Raw genomic sequence first — 16,190 nt, 5'->3', positions numbered from 1 at the left:
GATATATATAGATCTATATATCTATATATATATATATATATATAGATATATAGATCTATATAGATCGATCTATATAGCTTGGAGCGGGTAGAGGGGGGAAGCTGTCCCCGGGTGCTGTGAGGGTAGAGGGGGGAAGCTGTCCCCGGGTGCTGTGGGGGTAGAGGGGGGAAGCTGTCCCCGGGTGCTGTGGGGGTAGAGGGGGGAAGCTGTCCCCGGGTGCTGTGAGGGTAGAGGGGGGAAGCTGTCCCCGGGTGCTGTGGGGGTAGAGGGGGGAAGCTGTCCCCGGGTGCTGTGAGGGTAGAGGGGGGAAGCTGTCCCCGGGTGCTGTGAGGGTAGAGGGGGGAAGCTGTCCCCGGGTGCTGTGAGGGTAGAGGGGGAAGCTGTCCCCGGGTGCTGTGGGGGTAGAGGGGGGAAGCTGTCCCCGGGTGCTGTGAGGGTAGAGGGGGGAAGCTGTCCCCGGGTGCTGTGAGGGTAGAGGGGGGAAGCTGTCCCCGGGTGCTGTGAGGGTAGAGGGGGGAAGCTGTGGGGGTAGAGGGTGCTGTGGGGGTAGAGGGGGGAAGCTGTCCCCGGGTACCCGTATTGTTACACAGTATTTACAGGTCAGCTAAGACAGTGCATTACTATCTCTAAGGGACTAGACCCAATAATTACAATTTATTGTACCCCTTTTACACCCAAATCCCCAGTCTGACCCAGAATTTTTTACCATAGATTTTGCTGGGTTGTACCTGGCTTAGAGCCTGTTTCCTCTGCTCCATAGTCTTGGGTTTTTCATGGGTTGCCTCCGTTTCCACTTAACCCTATAAAACCTGGAAAAGCCCAGCAAAACCTGTGTTTGACATTAAAAATGACATCGGCAGCCAGCACCCCGAAAGAACCAATTGGCATCCTTTGGATTTACCTGTATATGAAATGCCTAGTCCCCGGGTGCTGTGAGGAGGAGGGGGGTCCCTGCGGCTGCTGAGGGGAGAGGGGGTACCTGTTAGCCTGACTGACACTTTGATTGCCGGCGCTGCCGCTGCTGTATCTCCCCCCGGCGGCCGGTCCTTGCGGCGGATGGATAGTCAGTGTCGGCGGTCCCTCTGGCGCAGGGGAAATAGTACTATTTCCCCTGCGCCAGAGGGACCGCCGACACTGACTGTCCATCCGCCGCAAGGACCGGCCGCCGGGGGGAGATACAGCAGCGGCAGCGCCGTGTCAGGTTGGCCGCTGACAGGTACCCCATCTCCCATCAGTATCCGCAGGGAACCCCCTCCTCCCGCAGCACCTGGGGACAGCTTCCCCAGCGCTGCACGCTGTGGACCCGCTGCGGGTGCCTGGACCCGCAGCGGGACCATTTACACCGCCATTTACACGGGTCCCATCCGGGTTCTACCCAGGTCAGGACCTGGGTAGAGGACCCGTGTAAATGGACACGGATACCCCCCATTTACACCGCCGAGGATCCGGGTCTGACCCGCCGCTGACCCGGATTTTTCGGCGGTGTAAAAGGGGTATAAGAGGAAATATCAACCTGGGTTGATTAGGAGCGCTTATCACCAGCTGTTCTCTCAATCAAGAGAAGAGAAACTGCATGGGATTTCAAAGATAGCGGGTGCTAGAATGAACACTACCTGTTCCCTACTAAGGTGACGTAGCACCATATCACTTTAATATATCATCTTTTAAGTTAGAAGTAAAAAATAAAAAATGAGATTTAAACATGATCTAGGATATTCTAAAAACATATATTCTGGTTCAATGTGTATGGCAATAGTACTATTGTCTGAGAAGGTGGAGAGGCCCTGCTCACTAGACCTAACAGCAATGGAGTGAGCCACGCCTCAGTTCACAGGATTATCATCCACTTAACAACCCCGTTTCTTCACACAAGGTTATATAGATACTTGCTGTAGGTCACAAAGTTTGCCGACCACTATACACACAGCAAACACTATTACAAACAAACACAGTACCTCCACCATACAAAGTTGTGGTTATGCTTATTCCAAAACAATACCCACAATACTGGAACATTTTTCTCCCAGAAACCACTGTAAATACTATGTAAAACATCCTTTTGTTATGCACCTTTACTAGGTGGTGTGTGTATATATAAATAGGAGTGTCCAGGTTAACATACCTGCATAAGGAGCCATCCCTATAATGGTGGGAACAAGTCCCCTGTAGTATCCGCGGAAACCCCCTTCCTAAAACAAACAAACAAATAATGCACAATAAAGGTCATTGTCCTAAAGGTTGTCATGTAAGTTAAGAACATTTGCATTACAATAGGAGTCCGTTTTCATTAGGACTTTTACTACGCAAGGATGTGAATACAAGTCACCTAAAGCCAAGGAATACATTTTATATTACATTTCCTCTGAGTAACTTTCAATGGCCCAAAACCCTATTATATATACACCAACTTGTTGCAGGCAAGCCTCTTACACCTTTCTGGTTTGCCAGAAATCGACTCATATTGAGGAGGGAGAGAATGTCCGTTCAGGACTGCCGCAGGCTGGTTCACAGCCTGCTCAGAGACTATTCCATTCGGGATAGCCCTGAGGAAGAAGAGGACTAAACCCCTTTTCTTCTGGTCCTTTCCCCTTGTTTGGACTGTTTTATAAGACTTTGGGACCGTGGCCCCTTCCCCCTCACTTCACAATGTCTGTTGTTTTGTTGATGTATTTCGATTTATTGCCCTCCCCTTATATGTGTCTGTCTGGTCAATAAAGCTTCGGGCATGTGATTCCTCCTCCCTCACCCCCTACCCTCCACACCCATAGTCTTGTATACTGTTGTGTAAATGTTACCGTTAGAATGCATAGTGCATAGTATAGTCTATAGTGTGAGTTTATCTTGTACTGTATTTTATGATATGTACTATACTGTATGCATGTGTACTGTGTTTTGGCTGTGCTGCGACATGGTATATGTGTGATATTTGTTATCGTCTGTTTTTTGCATTCTTTATGTACAATAAAGACCTGCTTTTTCAATCAAAAAGCCTCTTACACCTTACTGCAAATGCAATGAGCAGTCACTAATGGGTATTTAATCATCACAAAGTTGCCTCAACTTGGTGATCGAACATATTCAATGTGACCTGGTTGTGTGGATCCAGCTGAATTGCGGCAGTTCAAAAGGAGGATCAACAGCACCAAGACCGAACTGACCTGAATTTTCCCAAATATAGCACATTAGTAAATAAGTGCTGCCACCAGTGGTAAGGAGAAGTAGATAACAACACTGCTATTTTTTCCATTACCACTCTTTTGCATATTACACTATCCACCTAATGCCCCCCATACACGGTCCATTTTTTCGGTCCGTTCTTTACTTTTAAAGTACACATCGGATCGCATCCCTAGTGCATGCAGTTTGCATGCACTGCCATCCGTTCCGATGTGTACCTAGTACAAAAAGTATGTGCAGCACATACTTTTTGTACCATACTATGTGATGCGCGGGAGCGCGCATCGCATAGTACAGAACGGAGCCCTACACAACGGACCATGTATGGGCTCCTTAAAGGGGATGAATCGGAGTCTCAGGTCAAGTGGCTGTATTTATGGGCAGCCACAGAATCCTATGTCACCTCTTTAGGCAGCAGCACACTAGTGGTTCTCACATGTGCTACTAGAGGGGCTTGCAAAGCTGCTGCTGTCCTCAAGTTATTATTTTCTCAGGCAGAGCTTGGCTCTTTTGGGTGGCCTAGGCGTGACATGGCCTGTGGCATATGAAGACGCAGCGTGACTTATAGTCATGTCACTTGCCCGCTCAGTGCTGCTCCTTAACTGCTCACGCTGTCTTGACATTTGCAACTCCAGCTGCATAAACTGCCATTGCCGAGGGAAACAGAGCTACTCACAGGCACCAACAAGTAGGGGCCAACTGTCAAAGAGAGATTTTATTGTATGCATTCATTACCTTTGTGTATATAGTTTTAAAAGCATGTATGATGCCATTGTATCTGTGTTCTCCCTTCACTTGAAATGCAAGGCGTGCTCTGACCATGTCCAGGGGATAAGTAAAAATGACAGCAGTGATACCTGAAATTTTGACAAAAAAATGTTCATTATTTCCTCGTAGATATTATATTTATACGATGGCCATGCTCATTACCGTACAATGTAAAAGTCTAATCCTTTTCAATTGAATTGTAAGAACATCAATACAGGTGCAAGTAATATGATTAAATATGATCACATGTTAGTGTCTGAAATCAATAATAATAAAAAAAGAGATATCCCAAAAGTTATGAAACAATTATTTGTGGTTAATTTGAGAAAAAACAAAAGTATATAAAATCCCATATAAAGTATATAGGTGCATAGAAGGAGAATTTTTAGATTTAACCCTTAGAGTGCCAACGTTGCTGTGAGCGATCAGCTATAAACACCAGCACCACTCACAGAGACTGTTTATTTAGTATAATTAAATACAAACACAGCCAAGTCAATTAATTGAAGTTTAGTTAATTATTGCACCCAAAAAAAGAACAGACGCTGGCATTTTTAGCGGATATTTTGAGGATCTAACGTTGGCACTCAAAGGGATCATTTGCAATTTTCACACCTATTTTGACAAATTCCCTTGCCACTCAAAGTGTTACAGGGGGGGGGGGGGGTGTCAAGCGCAAAGAAGCCCCTTGTGGGCTCTTAGCTCACCACAGGTTCTATTCTCCCTCTATGGGCATGTGGAGCCGCAGAAAGGAGAATAGCCCATCAGCTGGGATCCCCCTGTCGGAGCACCTGCAGTCGGGATCCCGATTGTCGGGCAGTCATCCGGAACCCTACAGGACCTACAGGCCAATAAGGGTTATCATTTTTAGCTATCTGTATTGCAATAGAAATTAGAATTTTTAATGAAAATATCCCCACTATGGGCCCGATTCAGACCTAACCGCGGGGCTGAGAGTTTTCGGACCGCACCGCACAAGCAAATTCCCGTCCATGTGCACGGCTGCGAATTGGTGCAGAAGAAAACTATTTGCAATCACTCTCCATTGAATAGTTTTCCCCTCTGTTCGCAGCGCCGAGCAAGCCAGGACTTACTCGGCGCTGCGATGGCAGTGGGGAGAACGCGGCTGTTGCTGACATCAGCGTCCCTCCCTCCCAAAAAACAGGGAACGCCAGCGCAGGGTTACCGCCCCCAAATGGCCGCGAGATAGCCTTATTCAGACATAAAGTGGTTTATGCCATCTGGTGATTACCAGGGAACTTTTATTAAGCAAGTGTATTTATCCTATATAACCTACAGGCACAGTAACATAAGAATCCTTAATGCCTCTTGAGAATGACCTGTGCGTTGAGAATGACCTGTACATTCACTCGGGAAGCGGTCATCTATTAGAATGAACGGTACTCTTTACCTAGAACGGCGCCCATCGCGGTGATCGCGACATCGCGGGCAGCACATAAACGGCCGCGACGCGATGCCCGCGATCACCGCGATTTTCCCATAGGGAACAATGTTAAAAAGCCTAATTGACCGCGATTTTGCATTCAATGCCTCAATGCCCGCGATTTTCCCATAGGAATCAATGTTAAATGGGCTACAGAGCCCAAATAGCCCCAATTAACCCTTAAATGTCCCCCAAATTTTTGTACGCCACCCCACGATCCACGCCAACCCGAAGCGTGGCGAGCGCAGCGAGCCCGCGAGGGGCGGCGGTACGCGTCCTCCGACCTTTTCATGCCCTACTATCCACGTCGGCGTGGAGTTGAGAATAGAATAGTGTGGCGAGCGCAGCGAGCCACCGAGCCCGAAGCGTGGCGAGCGCAGCGAGGGGACGCGGATACCTTCACAGTTATACGCGTCCCCTCGCGGACTTCACAGGTGTCCGTGGCGACGCGGACACCTGTGAAGCCCGCGAAGGGACGCGTTTACCTGTGAAGGTATCCGCGTGCGCTCGCCACGCTTCGGGCTCGGTGGCTCGCTGCGCTCGCCACACTATTCTATTCTCAACTCCACGCCGACGTGGATAGTAGGGCATGAAAAGGTCGGAGGACGCGTACCGCCGCCCCTCGCGGGCTCGCTGCGCTCGCCACGCTTCGGGTTGGCGTGGATCGTGGGGTGGCGTACAAAAATTGGGGGGACATTTAAGGGTTAATTGGGGCTATTTGGGCTCTGTAGCCCATTTAACATTGATTCCTATGGGAAAATCGCGGGCATTGAGGCATTTTACAGTAAAATCGCGGTCAATCAGGCTTTTTAACATTGTTCCCTATGGGAAAATCGCGGTAATCGCGGGTACCCGATTTTGATGTACCCGCGATTTACCCGCGATGCCCGCGATTACCGCGATTTTTTACCCCCGACGCCCGCGATTCTGATCGCGGGCGCCGTTCTAGGTAAAGAATACCGAATGAACTTAGGTCTACAGTCATTAGGTCGACCCCACTAGGTCGACTGGCAGGAAGGTCGACCTGACTTAAGGTCGACATGGGCCAAGGTCGACATGACTTAAGGTCGAATTTGCATAAAGGTCGACATGAGGAAGGTCGACTGGTCATAAGGTCGACATGGGTTTTTCACTGTTTTTTGAACCGACATGTGCCGACAGGTGGTATTTCATGCCCTACCATCCACTAGGGCGTGGTGGGAGAATAAAATAGTGTGCCGAGCGCAGCGAGGCACCGTGCCCGAAGCATTGCGAGCGTCCGATTGTCATTGCTAACTGTGTCCATGTCGACTGTGTCGACATTCGGATCAAAAAACAGTGAAAAACCCATGTCGACCTTATGACCAGTCGAACTTCCTCATGTCGACCTTAATGCAAATTCGACCTTAAGTCATGTCGACCTTGGCCCATGTCGACCTTAAGTCAGGTCGACCTTCCTGCCAGTCGACCTAGTGGGGTCGACCTAATGACTGTAGACCTAAGTTCATTCTGACAGATGTACCGAATTCCATTCACTCTGCCTTACATAATACACCAATAGTAAAAGCACTGGAAGTGTCAAGGACTTCAATCTGTAGGACAGCATGATAAATGTCTCTGATAAGTGAATCACCCTGTACCTGCCATTGATCCTGCCATTAGTCTATGCACATGTTCCGACTTGCCAATTTTCTTGCGTATTAACTGTAAAAAATAAAAGTGTTCATAGCAGTTTTACATTTAAACACAAAGCCCGAATAAAATACTGGGTGTCCAGATGGGATTATTTTAATAAAAATGTCTGCTTTCACAGCAATTTCTATTAGGTCATGTTCCAAGCACCTTTCTGAATCCCCGGCACAGAAAAGTTCAGCTGGGGACAAACGTGGGTCATACCTGGAACTAGAAAGGTGTTCTAAACGCAGATCCCTCTGCACTGGTTTGTTCCCCCTGCTGGGAAACGGTCATCTGTCAGATCACACTTAGGTCGACAGTCATTAGGTCGACCCCGGAAGGTCGACTGGCCCCAAGGTCGACATGGGTAAAGGTCGACATGACTTAAGGTCGACATGGTTCTAGGTCGACAGGCATTCGGTCGACATGATTTTTTCACTGTTTTTTGAGCCGACATGTGGCGACAGGCGGTATTTCATGCCCTACCATCCACTAGGGCGTGGTGGGAGAATAAAATAGTGTGCCGAGCGTAGCGAGGCACCGTGCCCGATGCATTGCGAGCGACGCGAGGGGCTGCGGTTCAACTCCAACTGTGTCCATGTCGACATTTGGGTAAAAAAACTGTGAAAAACTCATGTCCACCTAATGACTGTCGACCTAGAACCATGTCGACCTTGGCTCATATCGACCTTAAGTCAAGTCGACCTTTAACCCTGTCGACCTTGGGGCCAGTCGACCTTCCGGGGTCGACCTAATGACTGTAGACCTAAGTCTGTTCTGACAGATGTACCGCTTCCCCCCTGCTATATATACGGTATTTGAATACTGTTGTATGTTATCTTCATACACTCCATTCCATTCCATAGATTCCCAATAAACGATCAGAACAATACTGGAATGAATATTCCAACATGCAGTAAACATATACTGATGTATGTTTTATTCAGCACGGTTTGGATTTTGGACGGAAACACATCAGACGGACATATAATAAAGAGAAATATCAGGCGCCCGCTATCATTTGTTTAACCTTATTTTAGTATTTTGTTGATGTTTATTGATACTTTAATGATTATACACGAAGGCAACATTTTATTACGTATTTCTTGTACACCATATGGACTACACTTTTTTTCTTATGTAATTGGGTAGGGGTCATTGGGTCGACCCTTCAAAGGTCGACATGCATTAGGTCGACCACAGAGGGTTGACATGGCTTAGGTCAACACCTCAAATAGGTCCACATGCTTAAGGTCTACATGGATGCAAGGTCGACACAAGTATTAGGTCCACAGTGTCGACATGTTTTTTTTTTTTTGTCCCAAATGTCAGCATGGTCAACATGGGCACCGTATTGGTGCACTGCATGCGCTCACCATACTTCTGGCACGGTGCCTTGATGGGCTTGGCAAACTATACTAATTTCCCTGCGCCCTAGTGGATGGTAGAGCATGAAATACTGCCTGCAGGCACGCGTTGGCTCGACAGAAAAAAAGTGAAAAACCCATGTCGACCTAATGCTTGTGTCAACCCTCCAACCATGTCGACCTATTTCAGGTTTTGACCTTTTGTGTGTCGACCCAAAGACGTATACCTTCTGTTTGTGGTACATAATGAAGTGGCCACTCTGTGTATTTTACCTATAAAAAGAAGAACGAGTGATCAAATGTGAAAACCTGAGATTCTGTCATTGAAAAGTGTGTATGTAATGTGGCAAGAGAAACTGCCCAGAGCCTATATACCCAAAACCATGCATTTATGAGAACTGCTTTTGTAAGCCAACTCGCTGCAATTCACCAGGTGTACAGAACCAAGGAAAGCGCTCAGTCATTATATGGGTGGAAATATGGCCATCACTCAATTGCTCTAGTGCTGATTTGGCCAAGACAGAGACAACTAAATCCTTGTGTCCTTTAGACTTATACCTAGTATTCTGATATTAGGGACAAGGATCCCTTGTTTCCTCCTTATTCTCCAAACCCCTCAGAGCCAAAAGTCCTACTGAGGGGAAAAGGGTCAATCGGTTCTCCTCACCAACCCACTAACCCCCGAAGGAGTTAAGGCCCCCATACACTAGGGCAACTTGTCCTTAGGACAAGTCGCCCCCGACTTCCCTCTGAGCTTCCCCGGGGGAGCTTGATTAGATTGGCACTTGATGTGCCATTTTTTACATGTGATAAATCGTCTCGATTTATCACATGTAAAAAACCCGGGGAGCAGGGGGGGGGGGCTACAGAGGTGGGAGCTGGTGGAAGCAGGGGGGCTGGGGACGCTGCAGGGGACACGTCTGTGTCCCCCGCTGCTGGGGACGCTGCGGGGGACAGCGTCTGTGCGGCGAGGCGGTAGAGGGAGCAGGGGGGGCTGGGGACGCTGCGGGGGACACAGGCTGCATAGAGCCGGGCAGAGGGAGCCGGCGGGAGCTGTCAGTGCTAGAAAAAAAAAGCCTATACAATGAATGGGCAGCCTGTGATTGGCTGAGCGCTCTCTCAGCCAATTGCTGACTGGCTGAGAGAGCGCTCAGCCAATCACAGGCCGCCCATGCATTGTATGGGCTTTTTTTTTTTTATTCAATACTGACAGCTCCCGCCGGCTCCCCCTGCCCGGCTCTATGCCGCCTGTGCCCCCCGCAGCGTCCCCAGCCCCCCCTGCTCCCTCCACCGCCGCGCCGCCCCACTAGGTACCAAGTCAGGTGGTCGGACGTGCAGCAGGTCCGACCACCCGACGCAGATCCGATGCGCACGGGACCGCGCATCGGATCTGAGGGGACATCAAAACTAGCCGATTTTGGTCCGATTTCGGCCAGATCCGACTGATCTGGCTGAAATCTGACAAAAATCGGCTAGTGTATGGGGGCCTTTAGGGTCAGTCGGTCCACCTCGCCGAAGCTTGGAAAGACTAATTTGATTGAGCAGCTCTCACACTGTTTTTATGTGCAAGGCTTTTGATGGCACCGGCATTTGGAGTGCATGCTGTTTTCTGTAGTGCCACAAGGAAGATTTAGGGTTAACTCCTGATAGGCTGGCTCTCAACTTATAGCTATATTGGTAAGTGCTGTTTTCATTTAGCCTTACAGAAGACAATTATATGACCCAGTATGGGTGCTGTTAAATATATGTAACTAAGATGTCTGAATTACCTTCTATTATATTGGTTTTTCAAATTGTATTACTAATGCCCTTTTGCAGCACCTGAGGGGCATTATCAATTTGATTGAGCAGCTCTCACATTGTCTTTAGAAAACCCCATCCCTCAACCCACAAAAGGAGGTAAGGTCGGTGGACTTCCCTCCGCCTTGCGGCTTGGGCTCATACCAACTTCCCCAGGGTTGGCCGAAGCGGTGCACAGGGATCAGAGACCTCAGCTCTTCCTATGAGGAGAGAGCTTTAGTACCTGGGGAGCAGAAAAGACCATAAAGGTCACGCCTACATCCCAATAAATGTGAGAAAAACACACATGAAACACAAATAAATAAATATGTGGGGGGTATAAAAATTGTCTCTGCCCTAGACGGAAGGCCAGGGAAAGGGATGGGCATCATAATAATCACGCAGCTTCAAGGCTGTGTTAATGCGCAGCTGTGAAGCTCACTTGTTGTCCAGAAAGTTTACGGACATTGTATTATTAGTAATGATTTAGGAACCAGATTTAAGAGGTGAACTACTTATACCATTATTAACAGGCAGCCAGTTTAGTCTTTCCAGAGGAGTAATCCATGGTTCAGCATGATAGCATTAAGCAGAAGAAAGTTTCTACTATCCGCTAATTTGCAACATAATAGCAAACAATTGTATGAACAACAACAGTAATGGCAGTATTCAATGCTTGGGGCGAGCTGTGACAGCTCACAGGGTCCAGCCAGGATCGCTTGTTTTCGTCGATCCCTGCTGTTTAACCCCCTCACTGGCCTCATTGAATACACCCCTAAATCTTTTGTTGCTCATGTACTTTTGCCCAACCTTGCTAATCATACAGCAAAAGTTCCTCGTTTCATGCAAATTAAACGTTTTAGAATTTTGTAGAATAGCCTTATTTATCCCTAAATGTATGTCTCTTTATATAATATACCATGGCTTACCCTCATTTGCAATAAGCATTGTTATATCATTGTAACCAGTGTGTGTGACCCCTCCTATGTGTGTCTGGAGGCAGCAGCAGGGAGCACCCACCTCCCGAGTGGAAATATGGAGAGATGACCAGGAGCTGGAGAGACCACCGGACCAGTCATTATCGGGTATGGTTTTATGCCGACGTCGGGATCCCGACTGCCTGGAGTCAGACAGCATGGCGAGCGCAAAATAGCCCCTTGCGGGCACGGTGGCTCGCTACACGAGCCATCTATTCTATTCTCCCTCTATGGGGGTCGTGGACCCCCACGAGGGAAAATAGCGGGTGGCCGTCGGGCACCCGGCTGTCAGCGTTTTGACAGTCGGGATCCCGACGTCGGGTAAATGACTGTCGGGATCCCGACTGTCAGGACCCAGTACAGCACCCTGTCTGACACTGCCCAATCAAATATGACCTATATTCCTGCTCTCCATGATGCGGCCTAATATTGCATTCAAAATGTGTTTTTTTTCCCGACTGTCGTGAACCCGTCCGGCACCCTCATTATCACACTTTTTTTTCTCCTCACACCACTTGATTTTCGAAGCAGAAACTCCTGTGTTTTTTTTTTTTTTTTTTTTAAATTGAATTCCGTTGGTATCAGGAGCGAGCATACCCTGAAGTTTTTTTTGTGGGCAAATCAGATACCCCCTAAGTGTGGAAATACCTTTTCACCCTAGGGGTACAAATACCACAGGCTGGGAAACCCTGCTCTAGACTGATGCTTCCGAATGTAGTAATTGCTACAAACATACAGAGTAACTACAATCTTATCCTGTATTAGATTTTACAATTGCAAAGTCCAACATTTAGCAAACTTCTTTATCTTAGAAAATGAAAAAGTGTTTACGAAAATTTACTGATCAGCCAGTAATAAATGTATAATCATTATACACAGCCAGTTCTACATTATATATTTTTACTAGGAATGTTATACTCCCCAGATACATTTTTCATGATGACAACTCATATAAACATCCGATGGTCTTGTAAAAAAAAAAAAAAAAATTAACAGTCTACAGATTGTAAATACCCTTCATGTTCCAGGTTTTATGTTTGGTTTTAGGTAACAATTTGCAGGCAGAATGTTCCAGCAGAATGCCTGGTTCAGCTTGCAGCAATAACACTAGAGTACATCAATGGTGCATTTACATGATGAATACATAGGGTATTCTTATACACAGGATGTCTAGCATAGAGGAAGTCACAGTAATGGTAACAAAGGATGGATGTCCAATAGCTAAACCTGCAATGGTAAGGATCCAATGTTTTTTTTTCTGGTTATGATGAGCAGAAGGTGTGCTCTGATTGGCTATGAAGTCCTGTTGCCCGCCTCCTACAGGAGACCGAGATTTTCTTAATTAAATGAAAAAGCACAAGAGCTCCTGCAAGCTTAGGTTTATTCTGGTCTGTTTGCGCAGACTAGAACACTCGCGCGGGGACCGATGGTGGGCATATGCGCAGGATCATTTCTGTGCATGTGCATATGGCTGGTGCGTGTGCCCACGGCAAACAGACTGTTCATCAGATGCAAGCACCCAAGACTGCGGCCGGGAATCGTGGAGTAGACAGTCGTGCCCATGGGAACGCCCAGCGTTTCATGGGCGTTCCCATGGTAATCGGGCCGTGACGTCATGCCGGGGCAGGCAACTGACTTCACCGGATGTCAGCTGCCCGCCCACTTCCGTCCAAGGGTGCACGCAAGTGACCTGAGAGTAGCTTAGATATGCATGCATGTTCCACATCATTCGATGGTCGGCGGCCATTGAATAATGTGGATGTTCACCCAAAGGCTGTGAATGGATGTTTAAGTCATCCGCAGGGTTTGGTGGACTTGCAAGGCTGGGAATTTACAGCCTTGCGAATCAACGAGAATAACCCCCTAGCTCTAAGGGGCATACACACGGTGCAATATGAACTACGGATATGGACTATCGAGCATGATAGAAATGTACATGAAGGACAAAACAATGAAATAAAATAAATACCTTTTTGTATTTGTCAAAAGCCATAAACTGTATGGCCCCATATGGAAAGATCCTGATCATCATTGCTCCGTTCCCTTTATACAACCCCAGGATCCCCTCTTTCTGTCTGACGGCGAATACTGTAGATAGTACCCCTGCAAATAAGTAGACATGAGTCAACACGGTTGTGAAAACATTCCCGATATTCATGTAACATCCATGCTAATTATCCATCTGCCTACCATCACAGTAGGGAGCAACATAACTGTAAAGGGTTTGTCCTGGGGCTTTACAGTCATGGAATTATACTATCTCCCTTATTGGGCTCATTGCACCAGTTACTGTTATACACACCAACATATTGTCAGAGCACAACAGCACTAGACAAAGTTTCTGGACCTGCTAACCCTATATACATAAATATTGAAGAAAGCGAGACAAAACTAGAACAATTAAAAATATATTTCAAACACTGCAATCAGTGAGCTGTAATAATGTAACTTAGCTGTGGGATTTCCAGATCTATGCCTGGTAACCCTGTGAGTTTTATTTAACTCTGTGCAAACAGTCTGTAGAGTGCCAGTGTGTATACAACCAGAATGTCCAAGTATGCAATGTTCCTGCCAATAATGCTTGTTTGTACTGGGAGCACCAGTCTGAGTGGGTGGGCATAGGCACAGCTGGGCAATTCAACATGGAGTCCTCCAGCTGCTGTGGAACTACACATCCCAGCATTCCCTGCCATACAGTAGTTCCAGTATGCCACAATAACAAAACTGTGGCAGTACATGCTGGGATGTGTGGTTCCACACCATTTGAAGGGCCGTATCTTGAATACCCCTGCACTGGGCTATAAAAAAAATGTTTACTAGTCCATAACTGGTAGCAGACAGTAACCAATTACTAAACACAGTTTACTCTCTTCATAAAATATATAAGAATATTAAACAAACAAAAAAAAAAAACAATAAATAATCTTCATTAAGAAACCACTATATAAGTCATTGCGGAAGTCCCATGTTTACGTTATTCTCACCCAAATGCCTGTAGTGGACATTTTGTGCTTGCAGCAAAATCTTGATCCTGTCCAAAGGTGCAATTGTGGTTTTTGCACAGCAACTTGCAACTCCTACAATGAAAAGAGCACAGGTTATATATAACAACTAGTACGTACAGTATTTTCGGTTTATCAGTGCCATTATACTTAATCTGGGTCATAGCTTAAAAAAATGTTAATAAGCAAACAGTATTTCTAGCATAGTATAGAGTGATAGGGTGTGTATGTACACCGATGCAGACTTCTTTTCTCACAGCACAATCGGTCTTCCTTTTTTTTTTTTTTCTCTTTTGAAATATCGCTAGTCCGCTATTGGTCCTCTGTCTTCCCCTTCCACTGTCTCAGTTCAAATTTCAGCTGACTAACAGTGTGCATTGCTACAGCGGAGTGCCTTTAGCCAAAATTATGGGCCCCTAGTCCCTGCAGGGCCCCTAGGCTTCATCTTAGACAGTTTATTGAATAATATGGCCCTGGAAGTGTCCCGCACTTTCCTGTCAATGCTAAATGATGTAAAACTTGGCAGGTACATGGGAGTTCTTACAAAATAGGGGCCATTGAGATTTATCACAAAAGACACCAAAAAGACTTGGCGCTACAGTCCCACAAAGAACGGGTGTGGTATAACACACCGACAGTCGGGATTCTGACAGTCATTAGCCGACGTCGGAATCCTGACTGCCCTCAGACAGCGGGGTGGGTGGGGAGGTTGGGGGGGGGGGGGGAGAGCACAATGAAGCCCCTTGCAGGCTCGCTACACTCGCCACCTATTCTATTCTCCCTCTGTGGGGGTTGTAGACCCCCACGAGGGAGAATACCCGCTGTCTGTGTGTCGGGCTTTTAGCAGTCCGGATTCCGACGTCGGTGTAATGACTGTTGGAATCCAGACTGCCGGTGAGTCCTCCGGCACCCCAAAGAACACTAATTCCGGTTCATTCGCAAAGGCAAATTCCTTCTCAAATGGACAAAACCATGTGCACTGCAGGTGGGGCAGATGTAACTTGTGCAAAGCGTTAGATTTGGGTGGGGTTTAAATTCAAACTGATATCTATTTTGCAGTGCAAAAATAAAGTAGCCAGTATTCATACCTCCCAACATGACCCTCTCCAGGAGGGACACATTGCTCTGGTCCTGGACTTCCCTCTTAATTTATGATTACCATCACCTGTGGTGAAGCATCTTTCTTATCAATTAACCTGTTTAAAACAGCTGATGGCAATCATACATCAAGAGGGAAGTCCAGAAACAAAGCATTGTGTCCCTCCTGGAGAGGGTCATGTTGGGAGGTATGAGTATTTACTCTGCACAGAAACAAAATAACATGTTACATCTGCCCCACCTGCAGTGCACATGGTTTTCTCCATTTAAGAAGGAATTTGCCTTTGCGAATAAACCAGAATAAGGGCCTAGGTATGTAAGGGCAAATCTATGTGCTATTTAGTCTTAAAAAGTATTTTTAGTATCTTTTAGGATCAACTTGCATATTTTAGTTTTGGCTATTTTCTATGAATTTCTGATCATAAATGGATAAACACCCTATGTAAGCAGCTCATACCATTTAATGTGAAAAGATGCCTTATAGATCTTACCTCCTGCCACAAAAGAGCGCAGCCAGTAGTAGTCTCTGTAGCCAGGATTTGGAAGTCTGTTAGTGGATGGAGCAATAGTTGCCTCAGAAGTCATCTTAAGAATTGTCTCTGCTGGAGAAACATAGGGGTACATTTACTAAGATGGGAGTTACAGTATATTGCCCATAGCAACCAATCAGCTTCTATATTATCTTCTAGAAGGTGCTAAATAAATAAGTAGAATCCGATTGGTTGCTAGGAGAAACTTATTTTGAGTTTCTTCAGCAGAATTCCCATCATTGTTCCCAATGAATAGGATTGTAAAAGAAATCACCTTTGGGGAATTGTTGGTAGGATTCATATGTAGATCTGTTCAAAGTAAATCACAAATTGCCAGACTATGTGACGTTATTTCTAGCATTTGCTATCCCGCCAGTTTTCCAAGAAACACTAAA

General features: G+C 46.5%; 1 protein-coding gene across 3 annotated transcripts in view; it reads right to left on the bottom strand.

The window, feature by feature from the left end:
- SLC25A16 (solute carrier family 25 member 16) overlaps positions 1 to 16,190 on the bottom strand; it is a 30,104-nt gene that overhangs the window by 7,603 nt on the left and 6,311 nt on the right. For 2 of the 3 annotated variants that reach the window (XM_083148962.1, XM_083148960.1), the window contains exons 2-7: positions 15,757 to 15,867; positions 14,150 to 14,242; positions 13,135 to 13,268; positions 7,009 to 7,072; positions 3,913 to 4,034; positions 2,123 to 2,189 (exon numbers count right to left, since the gene is read on the bottom strand). In XM_083148962.1, coding sequence (XP_083005088.1) covers positions 2,123 to 2,189; positions 3,913 to 4,034; positions 7,009 to 7,072; positions 13,135 to 13,268; positions 14,150 to 14,242; positions 15,757 to 15,850 — 574 coding nt within the window. In that variant the 5' untranslated portion in view covers positions 15,851 to 15,867. The remainder of the gene's footprint in view (positions 1 to 2,122; positions 2,190 to 3,912; positions 4,035 to 7,008; positions 7,073 to 13,134; positions 13,269 to 14,149; positions 14,243 to 15,756; positions 15,868 to 16,190) is intronic. The other variant, XM_083148963.1, reaches the window with a different exon arrangement.

The sequence above is a fragment of the Crinia signifera genome, chromosome 6, assembly GCF_055691185.1.
Source record: "Crinia signifera chromosome 6, ASM5569118v1, whole genome shotgun sequence".
NCBI classification, from domain to species: Eukaryota; Metazoa; Chordata; class Amphibia; order Anura; family Myobatrachidae; genus Crinia; species Crinia signifera.
Note: the sequence above shows the minus strand (reverse complement) of the source record. Positions and strands in the feature narration are given on the sequence as shown.